Source organism: Hippocampus bargibanti, linkage group LG09 (genome assembly GCF_051943395.1).
Source record: "Hippocampus bargibanti isolate YZ-2025 linkage group LG09, ASM5194339v1, whole genome shotgun sequence".
NCBI lineage: Eukaryota > Metazoa > Chordata > Actinopteri > Syngnathiformes > Syngnathidae > Hippocampus > Hippocampus bargibanti.
In genome coordinates this window covers 6691252-6709810 of record NC_142742.1, presented here as the reverse complement: position 1 = coordinate 6709810, position 18559 = coordinate 6691252, and the positions used below count along the sequence as shown (strand labels likewise).

General features: G+C 39.9%; 1 protein-coding gene across 1 annotated transcript; it reads left to right on the top strand.

The window, feature by feature from the left end:
- Window positions 1-269: 269 nt before the first annotated feature.
- Window positions 270-18559, top strand: kif15 (kinesin family member 15). Its single transcript, XM_089004531.1, is given in 34 exon segments — window positions 270-401; window positions 627-657; window positions 865-1051; window positions 1139-1215; window positions 1410-1447; window positions 1524-1615; window positions 1706-1882; window positions 1972-2181; window positions 3150-3275; window positions 4548-4670; window positions 4747-4897; window positions 4969-5060; window positions 6031-6240; window positions 6326-6503; window positions 6576-6711; window positions 8064-8205; window positions 8284-8445; window positions 8517-8645; window positions 10148-10253; window positions 10327-10492; window positions 10566-10883; window positions 10959-11037; window positions 11865-11951; window positions 12038-12142; window positions 12433-12555; window positions 13439-13585; window positions 13681-13773; window positions 13852-14016; window positions 15706-15800; window positions 15872-15938; window positions 16033-16070; window positions 17018-17150; window positions 17242-17373; window positions 17461-18559. Coding segments are annotated over 34 exon segments (4197 nt in total). The 5' UTR covers window positions 270-382; the 3' UTR covers window positions 17524-18559.

Here is an 18559-nt window from a genome sequence, read left to right as displayed (position 1 = left end):
ATAGAAATTCATAAAGTATTGGTTGATTGTTTATTTTAAATAATAATAAAAAACATAGAACATCAATTTCGTGTGTGCCCTGCGATTGGCTGGCAACCGTTCAGGTTATCCCCGGCCCGATGCCTGAAGACAGCTGGGATAGGCTCTCTCATTCAAATTTTTACAATTCAATGTTGCCGCCGAGTGCAATCCACAGGGTGGCAGTACTCAACGTTACAGAGACAAGCTGCCCCTAAATCACCAACGAAGAAAAACAACAGGAAGCACAAGCCAGCTGCCCGCCAAATTTGCTTGTAAACAAAGTTGGCCCCCTTTTAGCCCCACAAACTATGAAGAATTTGGACGTTTACACATAAAAACGAATTGTTTCATCCCGTTTACAATGAATTCATTCGGAAAAGGTAATAAATATTGATTAACTTAACGGACTGCGTCAGTTCAGCAACTAACTACTTAAATGCCACTACGATGTTTAAAGAAATGGACATTTTTTCCTGGCACGTGATTGTCATGTCTGTGTGGAGTTGAAAACATTACTTAATTCCGTCAAATGTGTACATTTTATGTAACTCGTTAAGTTTTATCGTGAATGTATCACACAAGAAATGCATGTGCTTCATTTCCAGGGGCTGGCGATTCCAACCAGTTTGTTGGCAGGTAATCGCACGAGACGTGACAATAAATAGCCGTATTCCCCGTCACAATCAAATCACACATATTGTCAACCATATTTCGATAGTCATAAAACATATCACAGTCATTATTTACATATTTCAAGAGATTACATACTTTAGAGCAAACATCAGGATGTAAATAGACAGTACAGGTGGTAACTGCAACACGTGTTAAATTGTGGTCTTCCAGCGGTGACAGTGATTCAATCAAAGTTTTTGTCCGAGTACGACCCCTGACCAAGGACACTGGACTAACCACAGATGGAGATCAAAGCTTGTGTCTCAAAGTCACCTCACCAAACACCATACGTCTGCTCGCCAAACCGGAACCGCGAACCTTCACCTATGACCATGTTGCTGACATGGATACATCACAGGTTTGGATGATTTTTTTTTCCTAATATTACTATTTGCCATACTGGAGTGTCTTTGTGAATTGAACCTTGGGTTTCGGTCTTCAACAGGACTCTGTTTTCTCCAGCGTGGCCAGGAATATTGTGGAGTCATGTATGAATGGATACAATGGAACCATTTTTGCCTAGTAAGTTCATGATATAGTCAAAAGGGCAGATTACAGGAGATTTTTCTTTTTTTTTTGCTGTTTAAGATAGTGTTTTACTAAAATGTGTGTTCCATGGCTTTGTTAAAAATACCTCATGAATTAAGAAAAAAATCCTGCATGATCCCATATGTGTGGCCTAGCTCGCTCATTAGCTATTCTTATTTTTTCTACAGCGGGCAAACAGGATCTGGAAAAACTTTCACAATGCTCGGTGAGAATTCAGGTTCAATTCAGTGTACTATTGGTGTTGTACTCACGGCAATAAATCCATTATATTCCACTACTAGGGCCCTCTGAGTTGGACAACTTTACGGATGAATTGCGAGGTGTTATTCCTCGCAGTTTTGAGTACCTGTTCTTTCTCATAAACAAGGAAAAGGTAAATTTGAGCGGTGCCATTCCATCATCGTAAACAGAAAATTTAGACCATGGCTTGTTACATGTTTTTTTCAATCCATTTCCCTTTCAGTCCCAGTCCAAAAATTTTCTCTGTAAATGTTCATTCATTGAGATTTACAATGAACAAATCTTCGACCTCCTGGACACGGCCTCCGCCAGCCTCTTTGTCAGAGAGAATATCAAGAAGGGTGTGTTTGTGGAGGGGGCGTTAGAGAGGTTTGTCAGCTCTGCTGCTGAAGCGTACCAGGTAAGAATTTGTAATCAGACGAATCAGAGAAAATGAACGTTATCATTGCCTCTTTTGTGTGTATGGTTATTATGCCCTGTGACTTGTAGGTGTTGTCTCGCGGCTGGCGTAATCGCAGAGTGGCCTCCACTTCCATGAACCGCGAGTCTTCCAGGTCTCATGCTGTTTTCACCATGACTCTGGAGTCCAAGGAATCCATCAACGAGGTGGTGAACATTAGAATGTCTCAGCTGAACTTGGTTGACCTAGCTGGCTCAGAAAGGCAGAAAGACACACATACCGAAGGCTCCAGGCTTAAGGTGACGATTTTTGTTTGTTTCTAGAATTGATTATTTGATCAACTGTCCCCTCGATTCATTTCATAATTGAATTAAAACAATGATTCAAGTTTACAGAAAAGTCATTTTTACTCATGATGGTTGGCATACATGTTAAGTCTCACGATTTGGTTGGGAGATTCCCGATTTTGACCACAATACTCACACCTCATGATTTGAGAGCCAAATCACCCGGTTCATTCTCTCATTGTTCACCGTTTTGTAATAATACCATTCGCCCCGATTTAAAAAGTGACTGAACTACGAATAGCCTCCATCGCCATCATTTTCTGCCGGTGCTTGAAAAATGACAATCGAAAATAGCTCGTCTCGCAGTGCACGTGATCTCATACATTCGAGAACAGCAGACGAATAAACATGGCGGATAGTAGCAGTGAGAGTGCAAAGCGTCCTGCAAAAAATAAAGAAGATATGAATGTCAATTTCAGTCAGGTTGACAAATTGAATATTCTTGGATAAGAGCAAGCGATCGTGGAGTTTGATTTGCATTTTGTTTAATATGTTGAGTGCAAATTTTGGTCAGCCATGGTGGAAAAAAACGTGAAACAGAACAAAACTGTGTAACGTGGAATTAGTAAATAGTCGATGGACAATCAACGCAAAGAGAGCAATTTAGGATTACGTAAAAAAAACCACAAGTCATTTTATAAAGCAACTCTTGACACAATACAGACAGTTAATTTGTAATGTGAAACAAACAAAAATGTAAAAAAAACCACACATTTTTGTACTAATTGAATGTATAAATAAACAATGAAAGCATTGTTGTGTTTTATTTACTTGTAATTTCCACTTTGGTAACGCTCACATTATATTAACACGCACCACAGAGTCGCGAGTATTAAAATCTCCCGATTTATGATTTCTGAAACTTAACATGTATGCACTATCTTAACCGAATACTGTTTTGTGGTTTACTTCTGTTATAGGAGGCCAGCAGCATCAATCGCTCCCTCATGTGTCTTGGTCAGGTGATCATGGCTTTGGTCGATGTATCCAATGGGAAGAACCGCCACATTTGTTATAGAGAGTCCAAATTAACTTTCCTGCTACGGGTGAGTCACTTCAGAAGCAAATTAGGGGACGCAGCCATTCATGACGACGGCCAATTTTTGCAGCCCTCTGCCAAGCTATTTATTGAGATTATATGCAAATTTAACGGACAACCGACACCATTTTTTTGTTTCCTAACTGACATCAGAAAAATGTTTTATAGCATCCAAAATACCAAAAAGTGATATTTTAGTCAAATGCAAAACACCAATAAAAATGACTTAAAGTGTCCCAAAACTACTTCAAAATGACCTCAAAAAGTTTCAGTTTCAGAACGTCCCGTCCCCTTGTTCGTGACGCCAAGACTTCTTTCCTTGCTCGAGAATCAAAACATTGGCTTCAGATTCGGAGAAGAGGCATTCTTGTTACTCATCCAGTTATGAATATGATTCAAATAGTTCTGAAGAGGAAGGCATAAATGTTTGCAATCGATTAAAGAAGTCCTTCCGTCTCATTTTGAGGCGTCTGGACTCCAATGTAGCTCCCAGAAAATGCACAATATGGCGCCCATGCTCCGTTGGAAATGGGCTGATTTGTCTTCTGGGAATTTGTGTCAACTAGTATCAAATAGTAGTCTTGTTGCAACACACAACAATTCACCATCGCGTTATTTATGTTTTTTTCTTCTAATTTCGCCATCAACACGACGTTTTCAGACCAAACAAAGTACCCAAACTGCATTGTGTTTCGCTTTCTCGTTCAGGGGCGTTCCAGACGTGACGTCACGTCAGGCATCATCATCAACTCGAAAACAAGACTTCCTGAATATTCAGCGCGAGTCTTAAAACGTAAAATATAGCTATATGCGATGGAAATCTTTGTAAAATACGCTCAGTAGAAGTAATTTCAAGTGATTTTACAAATTATGGACACAACTTGTCCTGAGGCGTCGGTTGTCCTTTAAGTGATACAGTAGTAAAACACAGTCTTCTTGATTTGAATACCACTCCCTTGACCGTCCCAAGCACCCACATTCATAAAACAACAGAACGTAGACATTTTAATAGGTTGTCCTGTCCATGAACTGATAGATTTGTAACCTGGCGAATGACGTCTTCCTGTGAAGGAGTTTACCAAGTCCTAAAATAATCAAAGGCCAGATCTACATGAGGATGACAGTTTAACAGACTTTGTCTGTTCATCTCCGATTGATCCCAGATCTTCTGTGCTTCCATTGTGGGCCTTGTGTTAGGTGGCATGAAATTTTTGAATATGATAACTTTTTTTCTTTCTATTCTCCATCACATCACATCGAAGATTTTCTGATGTTTCAGGACTCTCTTGGAGGAAATGCAAAGACTTACATTATAGCCAACGTTCACCCTGGATCAAAATGTTTTGGAGAAACATTATCAACGTTACAATTTGCCCAGAGGGCAAAGCTGATCAAGAACAAGGTATGGCTCTTATTAAAAAAAGTTATTTTACAATTACTTTATAGCACTTTAGAGTATATTGTTGTGATTTTTACAGGCCATTGTTAACGAGGACACCCAAGGAAATGTAAGACAACTCCAGGCTGAGGTGAAGAAGCTGAAGGAGCAGCTTATGCAGGCTCTCTCATCTCAGCAAGTGGATTGTGGGAAAGATGTAGCACCCGGAAGACCAGGGCTCCTCAACTCAAGTAATACTCAAAGCACAATTCATAATTTGATAGTGTTTGTGTCAAAATAATAAATGTTCTTGTCTCACCAGAACTCTACGTTGACGCTCAACATGGCTCCTTGTACAAAAGCAAGTTTATGGCTGCTGTTCGTTTGTGGAAGAAACGAGAGGAAGAGAAGACGGTATAGCACAGTTTTTGATTTATTTTTATTTTGGATTGGATTGGATGTACCTCGCAGTGGAGAAATTTAAATTAAATAATTTTTTTTAAAGCTTTTTGTTGTTTACACACGTATCACATATGGGTGAGATTTTGGGTAAATGTGGGGATGTATAAAATGTTTGTTTTAAGAGAATTATGGGATTTGGATTGGATTAGCCTTTATTTAGTCTCGCAGTGGACACATTTACATTTCACAGCAGAAAAGTGATGAAAGTAGGAGGAAAGGAAAGGAAGAAGTAGAAAAACAAAATCCAGGACCTGCTATGCTATAAAGGCAGCCACTCTCACGCCGGCATCTTGGAGTCAAAAGAACAAAAAAAAAACTAAATAACCACAAAAAAAAAAAAACCCTAAACAACCACAACAACATCGGTGACACTCTGACAAAGGCGGAAGTATACGCCGAAACATGTCAGGTATTTGAACACCTATAATACACTGTTTGTAAGTAAAGAATCTGCTTTAAATTAAATAACCACTAATATGACAACACAAATCAAATCAATCTAAAACACTTTCTGCACCCTCTTTGTTGTATGAAGCAGTTCTAGATGAAAGAAGAGAGGATCAAAGCGTTCTTTTCACCAGTGGATCAGGGATGTCATGGTGGAATGTGCACATCTTCTACAAGCTAAATGTTGAGAGCAAACACAAAGCTGTAGCATCCATTGACGAAAACAGATTGTCTCGCATCTCCTGTCCCATGTAAATCCGCTTCACTTCCAAGCCGCGACAGTTCCACATAGGCGGTCCTAGAAATAAAAGTTTCAAGCCACCAAAGAGTCGCTAAAAATGCCTACAGTGTCCCCAACCAAAAATGACTCTTTACGTTTAATAATTAAAAAAAAAAAACCTCCCTGAAACCCAGAAACTGCAAACTTGGCCTTATACCTTATAGGGTAGTTTACTGTGTTTATGTGATTGTGCAGGTTCTGCTTAAGAAGACATCTCAGCTTGAGGAGGCCTGGACTCAGAAAGACAAATTCATCCACTCCAGTCGCCTGATCATTAAATTCCGAGAGGATCATATTGGTCGCCTGGAGAAAAAACTCAAGGCAGAATACGGCACACTTGCCGACGTGGAGTCGCAGGCTTTCATTGACCAGCTCAAAGAAGAAATTCGGATTTTACGAGACCAGGTGGAACTTTTTCTCCAACGTAACGACTGCATTCCACTCCATTGTCACACCAACCCACACTACTTTCTGTACATTTTCCCTCAAGATTGAACATCACCCCAAGATGACACGCTACGCAGCAGAGAACTACAGCCTCAGAGAGGAAAACCGTCAACTTCGTTCCCTTGAGTCAGTGAAGAAAGCCCAAGAAGAAGAAGCACAAGTTACTCAGGAGCTTGAAGAAGATTTCCAGACGGCCATGGACCTCGAGAGGAATGCGCAAAGTAAGTCGTAAACTTGAAATATAGATCAAATCCTATTTCAGTGTTTGTGATAAATCTCTTCCTGTGTCACAGCCTCAGCCGGTGTTTCAACCTCCACGTCGACTCTCGGAACATCCGCAGTGGAGAAGCTGAAAGCTCAGCTGCTTCAAAAGCAGTCAGACCTTACAGCGGTCCTACAGGCCTTTGAGGAGTACAAGGAAATCACAAAGTAAGATGGAAATGTTATTCTCCAAAATACAAGATGTCTCTGTGTCTATGACGGTAAGCGTTTTGGGAAATAGCGCAGGGTCGGAAACCTTTTTGACTAAGAGAGCCATAAAAGTAAAATACAGTGATACCTTGGCTTACGAACTTAATTGGTTCCCAGACAGAGTGTGTAAGGCGAAGAGTGTGTATCCCAAAAAATATTTTCCCATAGGAAACCATTAAAATGAGAATAATCCGTTCCCAGGTTCCCATAAAACATAATTTTCTACTTTCTAATTTTCTAAGCCTTAAAACTACACAAAATATACCTTATTTTATATATAATACATGTGTTATGGTATTATAATTAAAGAAATAAACTGTACTGTATAATAAAGTCATTTTATTTACCTTTGTGATGGTCCTTGATAGCTGGATGGAATGGAGTGGCCGGTTTCCTCAGCATTAAACACTTGATGAGGAACGTAACCTTCTTCTTTCACCATCTTAAGGAATGATTCCTTGTAGGTGCTTTCTCTGTGATAATTTTATCTAGTTCCTCATCAATTGTGTTCTGTTTAGCTAGGTTGATAGCTTTTTGTATCAAGTGTACAGATGGCTTGTGCGGGTTGTTTGTGGAGCCTGATTGGTGGGATATTTTAACCTTGCAGTCTACACTCTGCCTTTGAACTATCAAAGTTGAAACTCTCTCACTGTCGTCTGCCTGTCTCTTTAATGTTTAAACCACCTCCCCTTACTGCTGCATTCTTGACCAATCACGTGGCTTTAACCGAAGACTGGGCGTGGGGAATAGAGGACAAAAACAGTCGGCTGCCATTTTGTTGTTAAAAGAACGGGCTTGTTCACGAAAGACACATCACTCATTGAGGCAGCTCCGTGTACGAAAAAAGTTCGTATGCCAAGGTAAAATTGTCATGAATTTAACGTTCGTAAACCGAAAAGTTCATAAGCCAAGGCTGGGGTTACGGACTACTTCTTCCATGGGGGCGGATGGAGTCAGTGGCTGAAGACGGTAGTTGCGAGACCAGTTGTGGCTCAATATTTCTCCACATATAAGGCGCAGGGTCATCTTTTGAAGAAAATGAAGGCTTTTCGGTGCGCCTTATACACCGGAAAATACAGTCATTAATGGCACTGTTTTCTGACTGCACACCTCTACTCCCATCACCTCCGTATTTGTTTTGCAATATTCGTAGTTTAAACCGTAGTTATTTCTCAAAATATGACGACTAACAATTTAGCATAATTTTAAACTCAAGTTAACCTTGCTATTTATTCATCGTATTTTTGACAGTCATTTAAAAACATTAATATAGACTGTTTTTCTCTCTTTCTCTTTTTTTCCCTCCCCAGGAAGCAAATGTCCCAGTTAGAGTCAGACAAACGATACCTTGACAAGTCCAACAGGCATTTGGAGAACATTTTGGAAGCCACAAATGCCTACAAAAAACAAGAAGTCTCTGAATTGAACAGAATTCATGTTGAAACTCTAAAGGTGTGGTCTGGATCATTGAAGTCATTTTATAGGAGACTTACAGTATTTTCCAATATATTATCTTCTTTCAAACACCAGATTCTCACTACACCCACCAAAGCATACAACTTGCGCTCCTGTCTCATGCCGATGTCCAGCCCAGAACATTTGAACAGTAGCGATCAAAATGACATTTTGGCCGAGTCATCGCCTCCCGACACAACCGAGATGGCTCTCACTGAAGAACTGAGTCAAGTGCAGGTAATCAAAATTGTTGTGTGGACGATAATGGTCACTGTGACATTTTACGATGTTGCTTTGTGGTTTCCCAGGAGCAAGCGAGTCAGGTTCGAGCCCAGCTGGCGGAGGAGGAACTGAAGAACAGCAAACTGATGCAACAAATTGCAAAACTAGAGGAGCAGATCCATGTCATGGTACTGGAGACTGGACAAAAGGAAGAGGTGAGGTATTTCTTCAATTTTGGGTCTAATTTAATTTTTTTTCATCCAATTTTAGAATCTGAATTGTCTTTATTGCCCATGTATGGAGAACACACAAGGAATTTATCTCCAGTAGGACACGCTGCTGCAGTAGTATCAGCGTAAAAAAGACATGACAAATAAGTATGGAGGACACTAATAAAGGCTAATCTAATCGAATTCTTTAATATAAGTGGTACCCCTCAGGAACAACCGTGAGACAATGTGCAAAGTCTCAAGCAGACAGTGGTTCAAGTGAGTACAGGGAGCTGGAGCTACAGGATTAGCACGGGATCCTAGTCCACAAGGTTGTGTAAAATAGCAAAGAGGCATTATACAGTTATATTTGGGTTACTGTTTAGAGAGTTAATAGCGACGAGGGAAGAAGCAGTTTAAATTCCTGAGGGGAGTAGCTGGAAAAGGTGGTGGGCAGGGTGTGGAGGGTCCTTTATGATTTTCCATGCTCTTCTCTTGATTCAAGGTCAAAAATAAAATAATAATAAATATAATATAACAAATAAATATAAAAAAAGTGGATATGGCGGTGCCAATTATTTTTTTCCGCCGTCTTAACTGTCCGTTGAAGTCAGATTTTGTCCGTTTTTGTGGCGGCCCTGAACCAAACCGGGATGACCGGGTTACAATTTTTATTGGTCCTATTTCTCTGTTTACTGCAGTGTAATGGCAGTATTGCAATTACAACTCAAAAATATATTGAATATTTGGTATATTAGTAAGCATTAAAGCAAAATAGACAAGTGAAGGTTTGTGGATGAAATCAAAATGCAGTACAATAATAATGAATATCAGATCTATATTTAGAAGAGGCTTCGGTTCAGTCTTCCTGTCAGATGTCCGGCCGGACACTGTGAACAAAGGCTTGAACACGGGAAGATTGTCTTTTACTGCCGGCAGGGGATGCAGCCATTCATGACCGACGGCCAACATCTGCAGCCCTCTGCCAAGCTATTTATTGAGAGTATATGCAAATTTAAGTGCTACATTAGTAAAACATAGTCTTCGTGATTTGAATACCAAGCCCATGGACATCCCAAGCGCCAACATTCATAAAACAACAGAACATAGGCATTTTAATTGGTTGTACTTTTCATGAACTGACAGATTTGTAACGTGGCTAATGACCTCTTCCCGTGAAGGAGTTTCCCAAGTCCTAAATTAGTCCAAGGCCAGATTTCCTACATGAAGATGACAGTTCAACAGGCTGTGTCTGTTCACCTCAGATTGACCCCAGGTTTTCAATGCTTCCATTGTGGGCCTTGTGTTCGGCGGCCAACTCAGCATGGGACTTTTAAATATGATAACTTCAATTCAGTCTATTCTCTATCACTTCCTCATGTCTGTTTTCTTTTGTGTTTACCCATTTCCGCTGCAACAACACATCCCAAATTCCCAACTTGAGAGTAAATATTCATCATTGTCTCTTGAACCATTTTTCATCTTGGCATACTTTTGTCCCGATGCAGCAACTTTCAACTGAGCGCGCTAACAAGAACAGAGATCATCTCAAACTACAGGAAACGATCAACAGCCTGCAACAGAAACATCAATGTGACCAGGAGACCGCACAAGGTGCCATTTCGGCCGAGCGTTTTCAAAAAACATTTCGGTAATGATGAATGAAGGTTTGTTTTCCGAATTCCAGTACTTAAAAGTGAGATCCGAGATCTACGTCTGGTGCTGCAGTCATCCGACAAGGAACTGGCCATCGTGAAGGAGGAGCTCAGAGACAAGCAAAGTGTGCAACAGAAACAGGCGAGCCACCTCTCCAGCAGTCTGATCACCACGCAGCTCCAGCTTGACAAAGTCCAGTAAGGAGTCGATATGTTGTGTGTTAGTTACCATTGCACAATGATTTCCGGTTGAGCAATGTTGTCATGTCAGGCTGGAATGGGAGCAGCTTCTGGAGCAGCACCACACTCTGCAAGATTCTTTCGACCAACTCCAAGCCGAGGCAAAGTTTGATGCGGATCATGCGAGACAGCAGATGCAGGACACGCAGCAGGAGATCAACCAACTGAGAGCTCAGATTGCTGTGAGTGAGCTACAACCGTGTCTTTCTGACTGAAACTGTCATAAAAGTTCCATCATGCTTTCCCCCCCGCCCCTCTGATAGGAATTAAACAACTCTCTGGAAGCGGAGAAAGAGCACACTCACACCCTAAGCTTCCAGTTAAGAGAGAGCAAAGAAAATACATCAAAGTGAGTTCTAGCTGTTGTCTTGATTTGGACAGTATTTGAAAAAAAAAAACAATATATTTTCTGGTATACTTTTAGAGAGCTTCTTGAAACAGCTGAGGAGAACACGCGGCTCAGCAAGCATGTCTTGGACATGACCGTGCAAATCAAACAGCAGGTCAGTTCCAGTTCATTCGTGTATTGTGATGTATCAAGAACACCCCCGCCCCAATTCTTCCAAAGTTGTTGTAATTTCAAAACAATTTGATCTCAGACAGAAAAATAATGTAAATTGCCGTATTTCCAGTGTATAAGGCGCACCATAGCATGAGGCGCAGCCTCAATGAATGGTGTATTTTCAAAGTTTTTCCATATATCTCCTACTTACGACCATTCGAGTTACAAACGATGGTATGTACAAACATTTTTGTTGTAACATATGTATTATTCTCTCAAGTTGTACAAGCACATATCTTTATAGAGCATATGTTTTATGAAATGTTTATTCTTCATTACAAACCAATACAGGTTACTTATACAAGCCGTCAACATATGTACTTATATAAACCTTAAACATAGTGTACTTATATAAGCCTTAAACTGTAAAGTGTCCTTAAGAGTTTTGAAAGTCGTTTAGAAATTAAATGTATTATTATTAAACATACAGACACGCCCCTACTTACGACCATTCGTGTTAAGAACAACAGTACATACGAACATTTTTGTAGTAACATATGTAGTATTCTCTCCAGTTGTACCTGTACATATCTTTATAGAGCATATATTTTATGAAACACTTCTTTTTCAGTACAAACCAATACAGGTTACTTATACAAGCCTTAAACATACTTATATAAGTCTTAAACATACATTCCATACAAAATATAGCACTGAAGCAACTTACAAACAAATTCCCCTTACTCACGACCGTTCGGAACGTATCTCGTTTGTAAGTTGAGGAGTGTCTGTATTATTGCCTTTGACCATGTCATTTTCATTTCAAAGGTCTCCAAACTTGACGATCGAGAGCAAAATATCTTTATTGCCAATGAAACCATAAAAGGCCTGGAGCAGAAGGTTGAACAGGACAAAGTAGGCCCCAGTGAATTATTGTCCTTTTCTCCATGCTTCCAGCTCATGTACTGCCTGTCTAACCCCCCCACCCCTTTTTTTCCCAGGATGTCATTCTAGATCTCATCAACCAAACCCGAGACCTCCGCAGCGAGCTCAATCACAGGGAACAGACCATTGCACATCTGTCAGGAGACATCAACGATATCACTGTACTGTACTTGATACCTTAATCTATTTCACCTTTTATGTATACAACTATGGATTGCTTTGAGCACAACTAGATAGCCAGTGATGAATATGGTGGTGCTAGTTTGATACTCTACTGTGCCATAGATGAGTTTGACATAGTCCATCACAAAACTAGGCGTACGCAGCTTTTAAGGTCTAATACTGTAGACATTTGTTTGACAAACACTTTAAGCATGCAGTTGTAATAAAATAATTTTAAAAAACTACCTTGACACTACCTTGTATACAACGCTTGATATTGTTCCTCCAGGGCAAATACAATGCTAGCAGTTTGGAACGGAAAAACCTCGAAGAGCAAAACGCCAAGATGCAAAATGACATCACAGAACTGAAAGAAACCCTGGAAAGGAATAACGCATCTAACAAAATAGAGGTAAGCGTCAGTGTATTTCACACTACTGCTATTATGTGTACAATGAACTCACTCGCTGCCATTCCCGAATTTATTCTGGAATTGAAAATATGACGTGGACCGCCATTCTCGAATTTGGGTTTTGTTTTTTCTTGCTGGGGTGCAGATAAAGCACTGGCCAGGCATCTGGCAATGTTTTTTTTTTCTTTCCACGAGGGGGCAGCATTTGCCTTTTGTACAGCTGTCCCCATTTCAAACTCAGATAACTCCAGACCAATATTACTTGGGAATGAACTATTTTTTTCTGATGAAAGAAGAGAGTCTTAGGTTTCTTACGCTGCATTGAATGATTATTTCGTCCTAAAACTCAATATTTCGAGGGTCCTGCAATTTGAGTGTCAATAACAAAAACCCTGGCACTGGAGTGGACACATTTTTGCACATGTCTGGCAGTGAATGAGTTAAGTTAAAAAATATCATAAATTAAATGATTTTCCAAAACAAAGGCCATTCTGGAGTTTGTTCGGATTTTGGTTTTTCTCACGGGGGGTGCCGATAAAGCGCTAGTCAGAACTTCACCAATGTTTTTTCTTTCCATTCCACAAAGGGCCATTTGCCTTATGTACAGTTACCCCCATTTTAAGCTCAAATAATTCGAGGCCAATATAATTTAGGAATTAACTCTTTTTTTCTGATGAAAGAAAATAATCTATTGTTTCTTATGCTGCATTGAATGTTTAAGTAGTCTTAAAACTCAATTTTCTGTGGGTCTTTGAATTTGAGTGAAAATGACAAAACCCCTGGCGTAAACGCATTTTTGCACATATTTTTTCACGTCTAGCATTGAATGTGTTAAAAAATAAAATAAAACCAACAAAAGAAAACATTTGTGTGTGTGTGTCAGGTTGAAGTACTCCAAGACGAGATCGCTTATGTAAATGAGGAGGTTGAAAGACTGATGAAAGTTTTAGATGAGCACAACAACCTCCTCGAAGCTGCTCAAGATCAAGCAGCTCAGAAGGACGTTGTGATCCAGAATCTCCAGCAGAAGGTAACAGATCCAAATGGTGGCAAGGCATTGACCCTAACCATCAAATTGTACTTCATAATTCATATATACATAAAACAAAATTGTATATGGCCCAGGTCAAACAGCAGCATGAAGCTGTGGAAAAAACAATAAGAAACGACACTCTCAAAAACGTCGAGTCAACTTGCACTCCGAAAGCAATACAGAAGGTAACAGTACTTTTTTGAGTATCTCCACGTGGACATGGCAAAAAAAGTTTGTTGTGACAATTTTCCTCCTCATTGAAGACCCCGTGCACACCAGGAAGCTTCAGTCGGGACTTAACCCAGATCCTTGAGAGTCAAGAGAGGGAACTGGAGAATCGCCGGTCCTCCATGATGACCATGGAGATTCTCTTGGCAGAGCTCAATGCTGAGAGAGTAGCCAAGAATGACGAGATTCAACGACTCAAAGTATGTACGGTCGAGATGTAACGTTTAATCAATAACCAAGTCATTGTTTCCTACTTTGTTGATTTAACTTATTGCAGGTTATTTTGGGAATGTCACCCCATCAATAATTGAGCCCCGCAGGAGTGAAAAATTCTTTATAAGTAGGTTATAAGTTGTTTCACGTGTTGGTTTGTGCTAATTCTGATTCTAACTTAGGCAATGATATTTTAACATGTACTGTAGACAGACCGTAACAATACGCACTGGTATATATTTTTTATCATCTGTGAGAAAATGACTACAGACGCTCCCCGACTTACGAACATTCAAGTTACGACTAATGGTACATCCGAACATTTTTACAGGTACAGTGATACCTCGGCTTACGAACGCTTTAGCTCACGAACTTTTCACCTTACGAACGTTAAATTCGCAAGAATATAATCTTGGCATCCGAACTTTTTTTCGGGAAACGCACGGAGCGCCACAATGAGTGATGTGTCATTCGGGAATGGGCCAGTTCTTGGAGAAATGGAAGCGGGCTTTTTTCTCCTCTATTCCCCGCTCCCAGTCTTCGGTTAAAGCCGCACGTGATTGGTCTAGATCTGTGGTAGAGGAAGGAGGAGACACACGCAGCAGTGAGCGGGGGGGAGGGGTTACAGAAACACACACACACACACACACATGAAAGGGAGACGACAGAGCTTGAAACAAAAAAACAAATGTGAAAAAAAGTGAAAAGGTGAGAACATGGATAGAAAACAGTGAAATTTGGACTCATTTCAACTTTATTGATAGTTCAAAGGCTCCAAGGTTAAAATATCCCATCGATCAGGCTCCACAAATAACTCGCACAAGCCATCTGTATAATTTGAAGAGAACCTACAAGCAAGGGAACCAGCTATTAATGAAGTTTCTAGTGTGTCTGTGTAAGGTATATTGTGTACACTTTTAGGGGTTATTTAGTAGAAAATTATGTTTTATGGGGACCTGGGAACGAATTATTCTCATTTTAAAGCTTTCCTATGGGAAATTAATGTTTAGAATACACACTTTTCGCCTGACACACTTTTTGGGAACCTATTAAGTTCGTAAGCCAAGGTATTACTGTATGTCGAAAAATGTTTGGAGAGAGATGCTTTAAGTTACATTTTGTATTGCGCGCCTTTTTCCGAGTAGTGCTTCTTTCTGCCGTGAATACCGACGTGAGGCGCTGTGAGAGCTCTCTCTTGAACATGTGTAGTATTCTCTCCAACTGTACATGTACATATCTTTATGGAGCATCTATTTGATTAAATGTTTATTTTTCAGTACCAACCAACCAGGTTACTTTTACAAGCCTTAAACATACTTATATCAACCTTAAACATGGTTATATAAGCCTTAAACATACATTCCATACAAAATATAGCACTGAAGCAACTTACAAACAAATTCACCTTACGAACGGCCGTTCGTAAGTTGGGGAGCGTCTGTACTACTGACCAAAATGAGGGCTTTTATAAGTGTCGTAATCGTGGTATTTTCCTTATCGAAACACCCTACAAAGACTTTTGTAGGGTTTTGCTAGTAAGGTGGAATGGATTATGACACTTTCATTCATTTCAGTGGGGACTGATGATTTGACTGCAAGTCCTCGACTCGTATCTCAAGGAACCACTTTGGTAGCTTTTACCTGGATGAGTTGTAATTTGTTTTCTTTGTCCTCAGACCCAGCTGACTGAGAAAGAGGTGGTCCGCATGGAGATTCAAGGCTTGCTTAACCAGTTTTATCATAAAAAGCCTCAGGGTGGAAATACAAACAGGTTGAGATGAATCAGCTATACACCACACAGAGGCAGAGGGGCATAAATTATGTTTTATTTTCTATTTTCAGTGAGGAGCTCATTGAAGGCATCAAACAGTCTCTTCTGAAGGAGCTGCAAGAAGAACGAGAAGCGAAGGTTTGCGAAGCGAATATTTTTTTTTTGTTCCTCTTCATGTCTTGATGCGAACATTTTTAGATGTCTTCATTGTTGTACTGTTCATCATGTACAGGAAAAAGTGATGCAAAGGCTGTCCGACACTCAAAAAAAGTAAGCCTTCAACAGATTACATATACAGTGATACCTCGGTTTACGACCCCCTTGGCTTACGAACTTTTCGGTTCACGAACGTTAAATTTATGAAAATTTTACCTTGGCATACAAACTATTTTTCGGGATACACACGGAGCTGCCACAATGAGTGATATGTTGTTCGCGAACGAGCCCGTTCTGCTAAAAGAAAATGGCATCCGGCTTGTTTTGGTCCTCTATTCCCCGCCCCCAGTAATCGGTTAAAGCCACGTGATTGGTCAAGAACACAGCAGTGAGGGGATGTGGTTTAAACATTAAACGACACAGAAAGTGACAAAATGGATTGAAAACAGTGAAATTTGGACTCGTTTCAACTTTGATAGTTCAAAGGCAAAGTGTAGACTGCAAGGTTAAAATTCCCATCAATCAGGCTCCACAAATAACCCGCACTAGCCTACAGTTCAATTTGTAATGAAAAGACAAGCAAGGGAATCAGCTAATAATAATGCTTCTAGTGTGTCTGCTTGCATCTGTTGCAATATCACAACTTCCAAGATGTACAACCCAGAGCTCCTTGAAACACCTTATGCAAAAAGGTATCAATTCCATCAAGCCATCAATGACCATCACAAATGTAAATAAAACGATTTTATTATATAGTACAGTTTATTCCTTTAATTATAACACCATAGCACATTTATTATACATAAAATAAGGTATATTTTGTGTAGTTTTAAGGCTTACAAAATTAGAAAGTAGAAAATTATGTTTTATGGGGACCTGGGAACGGATTATTCTCATTCTAATGGTTTCCTATGGGAAATTAATTTTTGGGATACACACTTTTCGCCTTACTCTATCTGGGAACCAATTAATTTCGTAAGCCAAGGTATCACTGTACATTACTAATCAACTCCTCTATATGTGCTCAAGATTCAACGAGTTTATTCCATTTGTTGCTTAAGAATACAGACCCAGGAATCCATGTTGGCCCAGTCTCAGACTTGTGTCCAGGAGCTGACCACAGAACTGAGAAATCGCTGTCTAGAGCTAAGAGAGCTAAGCCACAGAGTTCAAGATGAGGACCGACTTGTCAAGGTCAGAGCCCCTCTGTGATTTATGTATTTAGCTCAAAATGATCTGACTATTATTTAGCGGGTTGATTTGAAGAAAGTAACTCGTCTTCCAGGAGAACGAGGTTCTCCGGAAACAGAATGTTCAGCTGTCTGAGGAGAATGGAAAACTGGTGGGGCACAAGAACCACAAACAGAGGATTGAATATTTGGTCAAGTTAAAGAAAGACAACACCAGACTGCAAGCGGTGAATATCATTTGTTTCTGGAATATTAAACATTAACAATAACATTCATGTTTTTTTTTGTTTGCTTTGGCTATATGTGTTTTCCAGGAAAATGAAAAGCTTCGATCAGAGATGAGCGTTATGCAAGTCAATGGTGGACCTTTGCTGTGATGCTTCAAATACCTGCCCTTGTAAAAATGTTCATGGGTCAACTGTCTTTGCAGTCACTTGGAATGATTTTTTTTATTACTATTTTTTTTAAATCATTTTTTAATGTTTTTTTTTAACCATAATTTTTGGCAAAGTCTACTTTCATCTTTAAAAAATAGAACGAAACAAAAATAAAAGCCATTATAGAGCAAATAAATGAGGTACACCCCTTTCTTTATAACAAATTCAAACATTATGAGCTATGCTAAAATACACTACTAGTTTGTGACGTGTGTAGTTTGACTTCAGAAATCTGGTAAAATAACCATAAAAACATAATTTAGCAGCTTTTCAAATACAGTCATCCCTTGGTACTTTGCGTTTCGATTATTGCGGCCCTTGATGCATCGCCATTTTTTTTTCCCAACCTAAAAAAAAGGCCACATATAGCAGCGAAAGTCACAGTACTGTGAAACAACACCGGGTTGAAAAAGCTGTGGGTAGAAAAGGCTGTGCAGCTGGCAGTCTTCAAACTGAAGGGTTCTCGGACGTGACATCGGAGGATGCTAACACCCTCATTGAGTGCTATTCGGAGCCTCTATCGGATCGCACACAGTAGTGTAACTGCAAATATTATACTGTATATTGATGGTGGACTGTTTATTGCGTTAGAGTTTTGTACTGTCCAACAAATATTTACTGTGCTTCTTTATGCATGTCCTGTACTGTGTTACACTACATTTGGCCTTATAAATAGTTTAATGTACTTATACACATGTAAATTTACCAATCCATGTAGGCTTCGCTACATCGCGGTTTTTCGTCTATCACGGGTGGTCCCGGTCCGCATTGACCGCGAAAAACGAGGGATTGCAGGTAGGCTGTGTGTTTTTCTAACTGCAACTGTAATTAAATTATTGTTGTCATTTCAAGGAGAAACGCCTGCCTTTAAAGAGTTTGATGGTTGTTTTTATTTGTAAGTAGGTTCGTTGTCAGATCTCCCAGGCAGGTGACGCGCAGAGCTTGATCGTGGCGTGAAATTGAGCAAGTCGTGCCG